This window comes from Sapajus apella, unplaced genomic scaffold (genome assembly GCF_009761245.1).
Source record: "Sapajus apella isolate SASKATOON/1434 unplaced genomic scaffold, GSC_monkey_1.0 scaffold52, whole genome shotgun sequence".
Lineage (NCBI taxonomy): Eukaryota > Metazoa > Chordata > Mammalia > Primates > Cebidae > Sapajus > Sapajus apella.
Window position 1 is genome coordinate 9,934,138 of NW_022436992.1, and position 14,381 is coordinate 9,948,518.

The following is a 14,381-nucleotide window of genomic DNA, read 5'->3' on the forward strand; positions in this document are numbered from 1 at the left end:
GCAACAAGGAAAGCCTCCGCAGGATGTAGACAGTAAAGCTTTTCTACTTGATCTCTGAAGGGAAGTGTCATTCCACAAGGAAAGTCTAAAACTAGAGGGAAGCAAGATCCTGAAAAAAAAAAGGCATGAGGATAGGATCTTTAGGTCAGCCTGGAAAAAGAGAAAGAACACTATTTCCCTCTGAGATCAGGAGAAAGAATACCAGCCATAGGTGAAAACCAAGTCTGCAGGTCAAGTGGGGGCTCGAGGCTGATGGCCTGAATGTATCTACTCAGCAGGTGAACGACTTACTTACCACAAAGTGTGGGGTCATGCCTAGGGAGGAAGAGTTCAGCATAGGGAAGTAGAGAATCAACCCAGAAATAATCCAGAATTGTCTAAGTGTCCAGTACAGGAGGCCCTTTTGTTTTGTTTTGTTTTTGAGAGGCAGTCTCACTCTGCCACCAGGCCGGAGTGCAGTGGCACGATCTCAGCTCACTGCAACCTCTACCTCCTGAGTTCAAGCGATTCTCCTGCCTCAGCCTCCCAAGTAGCTGGTATCACAGGGGTGCGCCGCCAATACCCAGCTAATTTTAGTATTTTTAGTAGGGACATGGTTTCACCATGTTGGCCAGGATGGTCTCTATCTCTTGACCTCGTGATCTGCCCACCTCGTGATCCACCTGCCTCAGCCTCCCAAAGTGCTGGATTATAGGCGTGAGCCACCACACCTGGCCAGAAAGTTTTCTCTTTTATGTTTTCTTGAAAAATTAATCTTCGAAAAAATAAAAATAACAAGCCTCTTTAGAGGCTTGTTTTTAGAGCAAAGAGCTATATTTTTCCAAATCCAAACTTACTGAATTATGTTGCTTCAAAAATTCTGCAGCATTCTCTTCGGCAGTACCACCAATTTCACCAATCAATATTATGCCTTCTGTGGCAGAATCATTCAAAAAGATTTCAAGGCAGTCAATAAAATCTGTTCCATTAAAAGGATCACCTCCAATGCCTGAAAAAGTCAAAAAATATCAATAGCTGGAAATTTAAAGATAAACCATGGAATTTAGGTTAAGAAATGTTTTTAACTGGTTTATCATTTTTCTTCCCCTTCTCCCTAATATTTTTAAATGTATTATTATTCTTACATTGAATATTTTAAAATCACGAAATGCTACATTTATTTCTGTTGGTAATATTATATGAATGCTAAATAGTGGTTGGTTCCTGATATCCCAGGAATATTCTAGGGCTGTAACAAAGACAACCCTCTTTTTGCTTTGGCTCCTTTATCAAACCTCTTCTGTCCCACAGAATTATTCTCAGATAACTCTTTAGAAATTAACATTTTAAGAAGATGCTGATGTTACACTAAAGGAAAGAATAAATATTTAACAAATTTCTTTGAGCAAAGAAACTATCTGATGAGGTATGCTGCAGAGAAACCCACAAGTTTTAAGATACATGTTGCCAATGAGTGACAGTGAGTGCCCTGACCCCTCCTGTTCTGGATCCAGAGTGGATGATGACAGAGCCTGCGTATCAGGGCCCTACTACACAACATTTAAAAAAGAGTACTTGGACAGGGTTAAAGTAAATGTTCCATACAGATAGGCTGACACTTTTTATTTTTAAATTACAAACTTAATGAGGGCAGGACTGGTTTCTTACTTTTCACTGCATCTCTGAAGAATGGAGTAGAGGAAGGAAACCAGCATTTATTAAGTGCCAACCATGTGTCAAGTCCTATGCTTTGGCACACGTTAGATCTGTCATTTCCTAATTCTCTCACCCTTTCTGTGAGATAGGCATTATTAGCCTCCATTTAAAAACTCAAAACTGAAGCTAAAAAAGAAGGAATTGGTAAGCCTATTTCAAACCATTTCTTATTCTCTGTCACGCTAAAATATCTTCCACTTAAAATTATGTTTTACATGTAGAAATGCTCAATGAATGTTTTCAATATTTAATTTATGAATTTGGATGTTAATAAAAACACCTGTATGTTATGATTTTTTGGTATAGATACTTCTAAAAGATATTCTAAGAAATTGAAGGAATATTTATCAATATGAAAATGAGTAATTTGCCTTGGCTTTTGGCAGCAAATATTGAAATTATTTTAAAATGTAAAGCCTGCACGATCTGCACATGTACCCCAGAACTTAAAGTATAATAAATAAATTTTTTTTAAAAACTTGTAATTTTTTTTTCAAGTGAGAGGCAGTATGGTGTGATAAAAAGAGAGGTTCTGAGGAAGTGAACCTTCCTCAACCTTGACTTTCTCGCCAATAAGGCTCTAACAGTACAATTTTCTCGCTCAGAGATGCCTGAGAGGCTTGCCTTAAGAATGAGACATTGAATGGCAAAGAATTCAATAAATATGAAGCACTGATAAACATAATGGCAATGACAACAAAAGTCCTAATATAAGGAAGCATTTCTTCAGAGTAATCAAAACAAGTGTTTCAGGCACCAAGGTGCTCCAGGAGCCACGTGTCTCAAGATGTTAGTTAGTTCTTCAACCTGGAAATAAAACTTTGGACCATGAATCTTGAAAAACTACAGAACAACTTCACATTTAAGCAAATTAAATTTGAGATCATAATATTCTTTTTATAACAGTATCAAAATCTTTTGCAAATAATAAAATCAGTAATTATAATTATACTCATTCAGCGAACACACTACATGCCAATAAAAGGATTTTAGCAAAAATCTCTTACCAACGCACAAAGACTGCCCCAATCCAACTTGCGTTGTTTGGTGAACTGCTTCGTAAGTCAGGGTGCCAGATCTGGATACAATGCCTTAAGGAAAGAAATTCAAAAACATTAGATCGTGTGTCTATGTTAGACTAAAATATGGTCAACTAAATTAACAAACACTTTGAGTGACTAACATAGGTATAAAATTCATTCCATGATTTGCCATCAAAATCAATAGTATCTTCAAATGATGAAACGAAAGGCTTAAATTAAAGCAGGGAGGTTTTTAAGTTTAGACATAGGAGAAAGTACATTATTAGTTAAGGTCATTTTATGACTATAAAAACAATGCAAGAAAGACTTAAATTACTTCTTCTGAGAATATTTATGAAGAGGATAATAGTAATATAAATTTGGTAGGTACAATCATACTTACAGTGGCAGAATGTAACAGATTAGGCTTATATTACCATGATATAGTTTGGATATTTGTCCCCTCCAAATCTCAGGCTGAAATGTGATGCCAAATGTTGGAGGTGGGACACAGTGGGAGATGTTTCAGTCATGGGGACAGATACTTCATGAATGGCTTTGTGCCCTCCCATGGTAATGAGTGACTTCTCACTCTATTTCTTCACATGAGAACTGGTTCTTAAGAAGATCCTGAAATTTCTCATTCCCTCTCTCACCATGTGACATGCCTACTCCCCCTTCATCTTCTACCATGAGTAAAAGATTCCTGAGGCCTCACCAGAAGCTGAACAGATGCTAATGCCATGTTTGTATAGCCTGCAGAATCATAAGCTAAACAAATCTCTTTTCCTATACATTACCCATTCTCAGATATTCCTTTGTAGCAATGTAAAACAGACTAATACAGTACCCAAACTATTAAACCATCAAAATTAGCATTAGCTACATTTTAAAATGCTACCTATCTTCTTCATAACTATTTTCCCAATAATTTTGAACCAATATATAGGCTCTAAAATCAATATAAAGAAAACTGGGGAACAAGGTCAAGATCCCTCTGGAATCAAGTCTCCAACCTAATTTCCTTTATAAATGGGCCTGTGTGAAAGCACTTAATCTCACATCTGGATTAGGTGTGTGTTGAAGGAGGAGAGTCAGTGGGGGCCAGAAAGGAGTGACAGCTAGCTGTCTTCTCTTGTAGTTTACTATGCTTGGCTGAGCTTTCAAAAAGGTAATTTTCTCAAAGCACAATCTATGTAATACTTTAGACAAACAGAAAAATCAATCCAGGGTGTCCATGGTTTACTTTCCTTAAACTTCTGCCTTGGAGCAACTCTCAAGAACTCAGAAGACCCTTTTCTAACAATATGATCACCCTACTGGGGCAAACAGAATTCTTGTCAGCCTGGGACAAAAACCATAACCATAAACTACCTCAACTTCCATACAACATGTTTACTTTTTTTTAACAAAATGCTATGTCACCATTACCATTGTATATTTATGTGTACTAAGTGTGTGACCTATGCATAAACACACATCTTCTTACTATGCATTTGGGCACACAATAACTTCAGGTTCTCCATACCAACCAGTCAAATTGAAAGAACACTGTGAATGTAACTCAGTCATTGCTAGACGGACCCCACAGAACACTGTCATATTGCTCTTTCAGATGCATTTCACTAGACAGTGACACCTGTGTCCTCGATGATGCCTCACTTTATGTGGAACTCTGCTCTAACTCGCCAGCCCAGTACAGTCCCCAGCCTCCCTCTCCAGACTTGTTTCTATTTCCCTACCCAGTGAAACTGAGTTAATCCTCATTGATATTTCATGCTCTCCTATCTTTTCATATTTGCTCTGCTTAAAATGGAGTGTTTTACCTCCACCATCTGACAAAACTTCTAATCATCCTTCAAGGTCCACATTAAATGCTACTTTCTCTTTGAGGTCTTTCCTAATCACACCCAAAGAGAAGTGAGATAAAATCTCTTTCTCTAAATCTCCTCAGTGGTTTTATATTTCGTATTGCCCTTATTACTAGGAAATAAGCAGAAGTTGTACCTTACCTACCACTGTGAAACCATAAGTATTTTTGGGGTAGAAACAACTTCATTCACTGAATGGTTCACTATTAGCCCTAATGTTACCATAAGATACAGTAGGAATGTCAGGGTAGGCAGATGGCCAGAAAGGAGCAATCAGGAGAGCCCTGTGGAAAGTCCTGGAGGCACTGCCCACTGATAGTCCACAAAAAGGCAACGGCTACACTGGCTACTTCTGGCCTGTGGTTGGGCTCCTCTGGCCCTGAAGGGGACTTATCAGGCCCTAGCTGGAGATAATCATGGTAGGGGCTTTCCCTGCTGACAAGCGTGTGCACTCCTCCAATAACTTGCCCTACAGTAGCCTCTTGTTCATTATAATGGTAAAAACCACACCCCTGGGTGGAGATTTTAAATGCTAATGAGACCTGTGATGTGTATACTAACATGTACAACTACAGAGCACGTGCACACAAGGAAGTCGCCTAAAACATGGTTGCAACTGACACCCCCTCCTATTTTTCCAGCTAGACCAGCCACAGCTGTTTTCCAGGTGGTCAACCAACTGATCAGCAGCTCCTCTCTTTAAATGTACTTTATCTTCCTTCAATAAACTCTGTTTAAAGGGCTCATTTCTTGTCAACTCTTCTTGCTCCTGAGGTTAAGGCAGATACTGATTCCAAATACTGAGGACAGAGGGAGGATCATGAAGAGAACACTACAGGTAATTTTTTTTTTCTAGTGTTATAGCAAACACTGCTAAGTTTGAGGTCACTTTTAGCTAATACTTTCAACACTGTTAAGAATTATATTAAAATCATAGAAATGCTTTTTAAAAAATAAAAATAATTTTACCAAAAGCAGAAGTCCTTAAAACCTGATCTAAAATACTGATTCTACCTAGCTTGAATGGGCAGTTATTTCTATTTCCATTACAGAAAACCTGCCTTGGGATGGAACGAACACAAATTCTTTATTCAGAAGGCAGGACAGTGCCTCTGATCAACAGTTTAACATCTCTAAGGAGACCACCTGCTGGCTGAGCCCTGCCCTTGAGTCTACCACGTAACATGGCCTTCTACTACTGACACAGTAAAATGGAATGGTCCATCTTTAAAAGATCCATAAGAAAAAAAGGAAAGGATAAATTTCAAGTCTTATTTTTTATCTGATAACCTTGGCTTGGCAAAATAAATACATAGTCAGGCTTGATCAACCAGCCTGAAATTTGAATATCTTGACCACACTGATTCTCCAATTAAGAACAATGTTCTCCTACCACCTGGTTCAGTAAGAGACCACCAATGGTGCTTGAGATTCCATGGCAGCTACTTTCTTCACTAGACTATAATTTCCAACGGGTCAATAAATAAGTCTTCACAACCCCTATGTCTCCAGCTTAAAGCACAGTTCTAGGCACACAAGGTGCTCATATATGTTAATAAATGAGTTGAAACTGAAAACTCATCAATGGAGTAAGACCACCCTCTTAAGTGAAATTTAATTTCAATAGTTTTAAGATTATTCACTAACTTAACCCTAATGCATAAGAAATGACAACCACCACAACTTCCACCCCCATATTTCTCATTTATCACTTTTTCCCTATTCTCAGTGCCTTTGTCCCATCCACATCCTCTGTTCTCAACACTGTCCCTCCCCTCTATAGGACATTTCATCACTGAGAAGGTTAGGTGGGTAATGCCTACCTACTTATGTAATGGCGTACTCCTATCAAAATCCCAAGAAGAGTTTTTGTAGATACAAACATGATCATTTTAAAATAAATATGAAAAAGTAAATTGCACATCCAGCAAACTATTAGTACCTAGAATATATAAAGAACTCTCAAAACTAAACCATAAAAAATAAACAATCCAATTAGAACATGGACAAAACCCAAGGTGGGGCACTTCACTGAAAAAGATAAACAGATGGCAGATAAATCTATGAAAAGATAATATCATTAGTCACTAGGCAAATACAAATTAAAAGTACAAAGAGCTATCACTAAACATTTACCATAATAGCTAAAATAAAAACACAGTGACACCGCTAAATGCTGGCAAGGCTGCAGAGAAACTGGATCGCTCACACATTGCTGGTAGAAATGTAAAACAGCACAGCCACACTGGATAGCAATTTAGCAGTTTCTTAAGAAACTAACATACAAGTATCATACAACCCAGCAACCATGATCCTGGACATTTGACCCAAAGAAATGAAGACAATGTTCACATAAAAACCAGTATACAAATGTCCATAGCAGCCGTACTTGTAATAGGCCAAACTGAAAAACAACCCAGGTGTCTTTCAACAGGTGAATGGTTAAACAAAATGAAGGACATTCATACCATCAATACTCAGTAATAAAAAGAAACTATTGATGCATACAACAACCTGGATGAATCTCTAGAGACTTACTCTGACTATATAAACAGGTAATCCCAGAAGGCTACATTCTATATGATTCCACTTATATAACATTCTTGAAATGACAAAATTATATAATTGGAGAGCGGATTACTGGTTGTCAGGAATTGAGAAGGGGTTGGAAGCAGGAGGGAAGTGACTAGAAAAGGGCAACATGAAGGAAACTTGTGGTGATGGAAAAGTTTTCTGTATTGACTGCATCAATGTCAGCATCCCGTTTATGAAAATACTATAGTTTTGCAAGATGTCAATCATTGGGCTAACTGAATAAAGAGTGATCTGTCTGTATTATTTCTTACAATTACACATGAATTTATAATTATCTCAATATAGGCAGCTTAATTAAAATTTTAAAACAGGACAGAATAGTCAAACATGTGACACATGGTTGAGAGTAACAAACTATCATAAAAGAAAAAATAACATGGTACAGTTAAATATCATCAATTTGGAATCCAATCACTTCCTTCAATAACACTCAATTGGCAGATATGCAATTTCATTAGCTTCTATTAACAAAAACTGGAAATCCATTACACTATTATACTGCTATCACATTACATTATATTCCATTCAGAAACAGCTAAAGGACTGAAAAATCCTTCTTTCTCTAACTCTCAACTTAAGGATCAGAAGTCAAGGAGGCTATTGAGACTACTAGCAATAGTACCAAAATAGGAATATTTGGTACAAATAACCATCTTCCTCTCCTCATCCTCTCAAAAATCTTGCAGTGTCACGTATTTTCTCTTTTGAAGAAAAGCCCTTTTTCAAAGGAATTAAAAGCAGTCTCCCAAAGGACTGTCTCATCAATGTGTCATGACCATTCACAAAGCCAATGTCTAAAGGACTTCCCTGAACTTCTCTTGATTTTCATTTTTTAGGTTTATGGGCACCTTAGAAAGCCGGGCAATTATCAGAAAAGCAACTCAGCACAGAGCATTCCTTCAATGCTTGCCTTAAGAGCACAGCAGTCACCTTCAAAACAGACCAAAGAATCTAAGTAATATTCAAATATGAACAAGAGCATCAGTGATACATGGATCAGGCCCCACCGGAATTCAGATGGCCTATGGAGCTTCCTGTAACCCCTCATAAAATTATCAAGTGCTGCCACTGGCAGCAGGGCTGACAGCTCCAAGAGACATTAGTAATAAAGAAAACTCATAACCTTTAACCGAATCCTGTAAACTGCACAACTGACACTCACCCACTATGGCAATTACCCTTATTTATTATTAGTAGCCATGCTTTATAGATAGAGAAAAACACTGTTAATCATCTATTATGATTGAAAAACAGTATAGTTTAAAGTTTGGTGTAGAGTCTAAACACAAGCCTAATGTGGCTAACTTTGAAATGTTACCTTGGCTATTTCCTGAAGGAACTAATCAAGTAGCAATATAATTTTCCTATGATAGGCCATCTGATTTGCCTTTCTGATCACTGCCCTGCTTTCTGAGGTGCCCATAAACCCAAAACATTTTGAGAAAGTTTGTGATATCTAAAAGAGCAAGGTGATTATGGAGCAGGTATGTGAATGGCCTTATAAGCACATGAAAAGGTGCTCTGCGTCATTAGTCATCAGGGACACTCAAAACCACAAGAGATACCATTTTACTCCCAGTAGAATGGCTACATTTAAAAAGACTAACAATACTAAATGTTTGTGAAGACATGGAGCAATTAAAACTCTCCTACATTAATAGTGAAAATATAAAATGATATAGCCACTTTGCAGAACTATTTGGCAGTTTCTTAAAAAGTTGAGCATACTTGACTTATGTCCATATGAACATGACTTAGCAAGTCCATTCGTATGTATTTTCCCCAAGAGAAACAAAAATTTGTCCACAAAATGACCTATACACAAATATTGACCTAAGCCTTGTTCGTAAGGCTCAAATGTGAAAACAATCCAAATGTTCATTAATGGGAAAACGAATAAACAAATCGTGGTATAATTGTACAGTAGAATACTACTTAGCAGTAACTAAGTTATAATAGTTAATGAAATTAACTGCTGATACATGCAAACACATGGAAGAATACACAGAATGCTGTGCAGGAAAAAAATATTTAAACTCCCACCACCAAAGTCTTCACTGATTCTGTAGAACTGTAATGGCTTCTCAAATAAATTTATTATACTCAGGATACAGAATTGATAGACTACAAAACTTCCCTGGTAAATTCTACTCAAGTCAATTTAATGAAAATAAACTTGATTTGCAAAGGTCACAAATTCTTTGTGAGTTTTGAGGGTTTAAGGCAAATAATTTTTTGTTTTAATCTGTAAGAAAGTAACAAACAAACTCACCAATCCTTCCTTTTTTGTGAATATGACCAGGCATGATGCCAATTTTACATTCTCCAGGCTGAAAGTAAATCATAGTTTCAGAAAAGTTGAAAAAAAAAGTCACTCACAGGTCATACACACAAATACACTTGCATTCACTCAAAGCTGTTTAGCCTTGTGAGAGGCTTCATCTGGGTTTCTTTTTACGTTTTGCACTCACATTGATGACTCCAGGGCAGTTGGGCCCAATTAGCCTTGTCTTTCCCTGGTGCAGCAATTTGTGCTTAACTCGTACCATGTCCTGCTGTGGGATACCTTCAGTGATACAAACAACCAAGGGAATTTCCGCATCAATAGCTTCATTAACAGCAGCCGCAGCAAAAGGCGGAGGAACGTAAATGACAGAAGCCGTGGCTCCTGTCTGTTCTTTGGCCTGAAACATTAACGATGAAGCACTTTATTATTGGTTAAATCATAAACATTGTAAAATAAATTCAATACTATCATTTTAATAATGTCTTGCGGTAAAGAAAAGGACACTACCCAAAGACATAGCATTCTCCCCATTCTCAAATTCACTACACTGTCAGAGTAGAGGAGAATTAAGCATAGCCCTTTCTCAGCCCCCTTTGAATGCCACTGTGAATTGAAAGCTTCTGTGACATCTCACTCTCTTAGACTATGGCATGTCAGTAAACCTAAAAGCATCCTGACAGTGAACAGAGTCAAAGGACGCCAACATATCATCCACAAATGATGCCAGAGGTTAAAAATAATTTTTTAAAACTCTGTTCAAGATGATAATAGAGGGGGAGACAAAAAAATATTAAAACTGTTACGGAACCAAAAGAAGTCAAATCATGGGCATGGAGGTACTTTACTGAAAAGTAACTACAGTACACTGTTCTCTACCGCTAAAGGCTACAATACTTCCAGAAGCTAGGCTGTGACAACAGCAAATATCGTGCTAGGAAATCATATGGATGAAAGGTACCAACCCTACTCATTCAAAAATCTCTTTGTAAGAGCAGAATGGGTGAGAAATAAACAATATCTGTCAAAAAAAAAACTTACGGAATATTCCAAACGCCACAACTATTTTTGTCACTACAACAAATGGATTGCTTAGCAACAAGGCTTTCTTAAAAAAAAAAAGCAAAAAAAGCCTCATGACAAAAGAAAAGCCGACCTAGAGGAATTGTGAAAAAGCACCTCCTCTCTATATTTTGAAGTTATAAAATCAGCCATAATAGAATTTAAGGCAGGAAGGGCTTTAAATTTATGCCTTAAAAAATGTAATGCTTTAAAATATACCTTAAAAATATGCATAAGAAGAGGGAAAGAAAACATTTAAGGCTGATCAACACATCATCCCAAAAAACTAAGTTTATTTCTTAGATTTTTTAAATTAAATACCCAATAATTTACACTATGGTTTCTTTTAAATACTATTAGTTTTATAAATATTCATATAAGAGTAAAAAGAGAATGAAACACTACACACTAAGCTTAAGTTAGCTCCCTACAGAGGCAAAATCTGAGATGTTGAAGACACTGTAAAATTTAACTTTACTTACCTTTTATACCATCTGAATTTTTACAAAAAGCACATATCAGTTTTGTAACAAAGAATTAAAGTTTAATTCAAAAATAATTTTTAAAGGTATTAACAAGAAATCCGTAATTTGAGAATTTAGGACACTGTGATTTGTAAATATAACTCTACAATTTAGTTTCTTCACATGGGACCACTCTTTATTCTGAGCCATCCTAAGCCTGCCACTTATCAGCTGTCAGACCATGGGCAAGATCTTCAACCTCATTGTTACCTTTAAAATGAGGAGGATAACAGCACCTACCTCCAAGGGTTGTAGTGAGGCCTGAACGGGGCAATTGGAATGAAACACCTAGCACAGTGCCTGCTGCATAGTCCCCACTAAGGAAGAATTAGGGGGTGGTTGCTGACATTTGTACTAACATACTGGAAGAAGAAAAGTAAGGCAATGATAAAAAGACAAACAGAAGCCTGGCCACAGCACTTCTTCCCTTAAGGGCTGATGCATGCCTAGAAGCACAAATGACACACCGGTTTTGAAGGCAATTCAAATTTCTCTAGGTTACTGAATTTTCAAACAAGTGACTCTCCCAAAAGAAACACAATTAAGATCTCTACCCAAAGAATGCTCACTCTTCTCTTGCTTTTCTTGTCTTGCCAAACTCAGGTAGCATTAATTACCTCCTTCACAGTGTTAAAGACTGGTAAGCCCAGATGCGTCTGGCCTCCTTTCCCTGGAGTGGTTCCTCCAACAAGTTTGGTGCCATACTCCAATGCCTGCTGGCTGTGAAAGGTGCCCTGAGGGGAAAAAGCACAAGATCCATGAGAAACAGCAGACTGGAAAGCCCAAGAGAAGCAAAAGCAATCTTACCAACTTAGGAAAAGAAAAACAAATAGGTTAACTATTCCCAGACAGTAACTATAGGAAGCATCCCCATCTATTTACTGAACATAGCTTTGAAGCTTGAAGCAAAACAAGCCCCTGAAAAGCCAAAATAGCTATAAACAGGGGCCTCTTTGATTCCCTGTTTTCAAACTTGGCTAGTGATCAAAAACTCCCTGTTTTTCAACTCCTCATGTGCTCACACTCCTCAGTTTAAAATTCATGGTAGATCATTACCCTCCCACAATCACCTTGGCTTTCTCTCACTTCAACTTAAACATCTGGCAAAACCACAACCTGGGTTAAATCCAATTTTCCCCCTACTCTAAGCCTAGACATGTGCAGCCAAAAAGAGGCTAGAGGAAAAAAAGAAAAAGAAAAGAAAACATGTCAACTGGTCTCATTTTAAATTAATGATCACTCACCTTAAGTAAGCCTTTAATACTGCCCAGTCAACAAACTGTATTTCTTTATCCATTCACTTTTACTCCTCAATCTCAGCATTACTGACATTTTGGAAGGATGATTCATTCTTATGAGAGGTCATCCAGTGCCTGGTAGGACATGTAGCAGCATCCCTGGGCTCCACTCATTAGATGCCAGTACCACACCCTCCTAACTGTCATAACCCCCTCCAGTTATGACAATCAAAAACAGCTCCAAGGATTGAAAGACTCTTTTTCACTAGGCTTCTGGGGCTCTACTTCCTCTGGTTTTCCTCTTCTCTTTCTCTCTCCTTAACGTCTCTTTTTCGTCTAAATTCATGCCCTTGGTGATGTCATCCCTTATCATGGCAATACATCTCATCCATATGGTGACCCCTTCCGCATACACAAAGACACAAACACCCCACTTATCTAAGCCTTGAACTCCATACTCACATTGTCAACTGCCTACCTGACACCTCCACTTTGAGAACTAGCAAGCATCTCAAACTCAACATGTCTGTAAGTCCCGCTGCCTCACAGAGGATTAAACGGACACATCCATCTCTCTCCACATCTGATAGCTGCGTCATCACCCAAGCTCATTATCTGGCCTTGCCGTATGGCTTCCCCGCACCCACCTCCGCATACCAGACCCGAGCCCACATTCAGCACTAAATTATGCATTCAACCCCCAGCCCACTGTTGATAAACCCTACAGGAAAATTTTTTAAAAGAAGCCCCATCAGACCCTGCCCGGTAGCAGTCTGCTCTGTCTGTCCCTGGAAGGCACGCTTAGCCAAGGTCCCGCCCGCCTACCCATAACCACTAGCTCCAGGCATTTCCTGCTTCTTAATAGCCAATAGGATTGCCTTCACTTTGTTTCCCCAACAGCCAATCAAGACCCACTTACCCAAAGCCCCACCCGACTACCAATAGCAACTAGTTTCAGGCACTTCCTGTTTCCTGACAGCCAATAAAATTGCCTTTGCTTTGTTTCCCCAATAGCCAATCAATCGCCTTCCCTTCCGATAAAACCCCATGACCTAAACAGCCTGGCACGACTTCTTTGGCCCCTTCCTGGACCACACACAGAACCTCTCCCGGGAGCTGAATAAATTGGTTTCTCATTTTCTCATACTTGCCTCAGTTTCCTCATTTTACATCAGCAGTAAACCTTACAATGTCCAAAACTGAGTTCCCAATCATTCCCCTCCATCTACCCCATCTCATTTAAAGACAACTTCAGTCCTTACAGATCATCACATCAAAAATACGGGTCATCCTTAATTCTTCTCTTTCTCATATATCTCATATTAGATCCATTAGTAGATTTTATTGCTCTATTTTCAAAGTATAATTGACAACTCCTTCCCCTTCTACTGCTATTACATTGGTCTAAGTTACTTCAACCTTGACGGGTTATTGGTCTTGCTCCCCTTCAATCTAATCTCCACAGCAGCCTGAGTGATCTGGTCAAAACATAAGATCACAGCACTCCTCTAATCAAATACTCTGATTGTTTTAGATTTCAGTCAAGTAAAAGCCAAACTCCATATACTGGTCTACAAGTTAATCTACAAGCTGTCTCCCCACACCAGAGTCATATACCTGCCTGCTCATTACACTCCAGCCATGCTGGCCTTGTGGCTTCCACACACAGCAGGCATATGCCTGCCTCATGCCTCATTGTGCCCTCTGCATGGAATATCCTTCCCTAAAATATCCTCTTGGTTCACTCCCATGTCTCCTTTACATCTTAACTCAGAGATCAGGCCTTCCCTGACCACCTGATATAAAATCTCCTTCTCCTCCATCCTAGCCACCAGGACTACACACACTCCTCCTTTCCCTGGCTTCTTTTTTTTTTTTTTTTTTAACTTTAAGTACATAAAGGTTTATTTCCACAGGCCTCAGGAAATGGGTAGAAATCACAGGACAATCTCTCTTTCCACCAAAAAAAGTTGCATATTTGGTAAACATTTGTCCTAGAGGGAAAAACCTGAACTTTACATTAGCAGTGCTGTGTAAGATTCTTACATAAATCAAGACCTAAAACCAGCCTGCAATGGAGGTTTTAGTCC

General features: G+C 38.4%; 1 protein-coding gene across 2 annotated transcripts in view; it reads right to left on the reverse strand.

Moving 5' to 3' along the window:
* SUCLG1 (succinate-CoA ligase GDP/ADP-forming subunit alpha) overlaps positions 1-14,381 on the reverse strand; it is a 39,322-nt gene that overhangs the window by 8,137 nt on the left and 16,804 nt on the right. For both annotated transcript variants that reach the window (XM_032243491.1, XM_032243492.1), the window contains 5 exons: positions 11,671-11,787; positions 9,655-9,867; positions 9,456-9,513; positions 2,703-2,786; positions 837-988 (listed from right to left, as the gene is read on the reverse strand). In XM_032243491.1, coding sequence (XP_032099382.1) covers positions 837-988; positions 2,703-2,786; positions 9,456-9,513; positions 9,655-9,867; positions 11,671-11,787 — 624 coding nt within the window. The remainder of the gene's footprint in view (positions 1-836; positions 989-2,702; positions 2,787-9,455; positions 9,514-9,654; positions 9,868-11,670; positions 11,788-14,381) is intronic.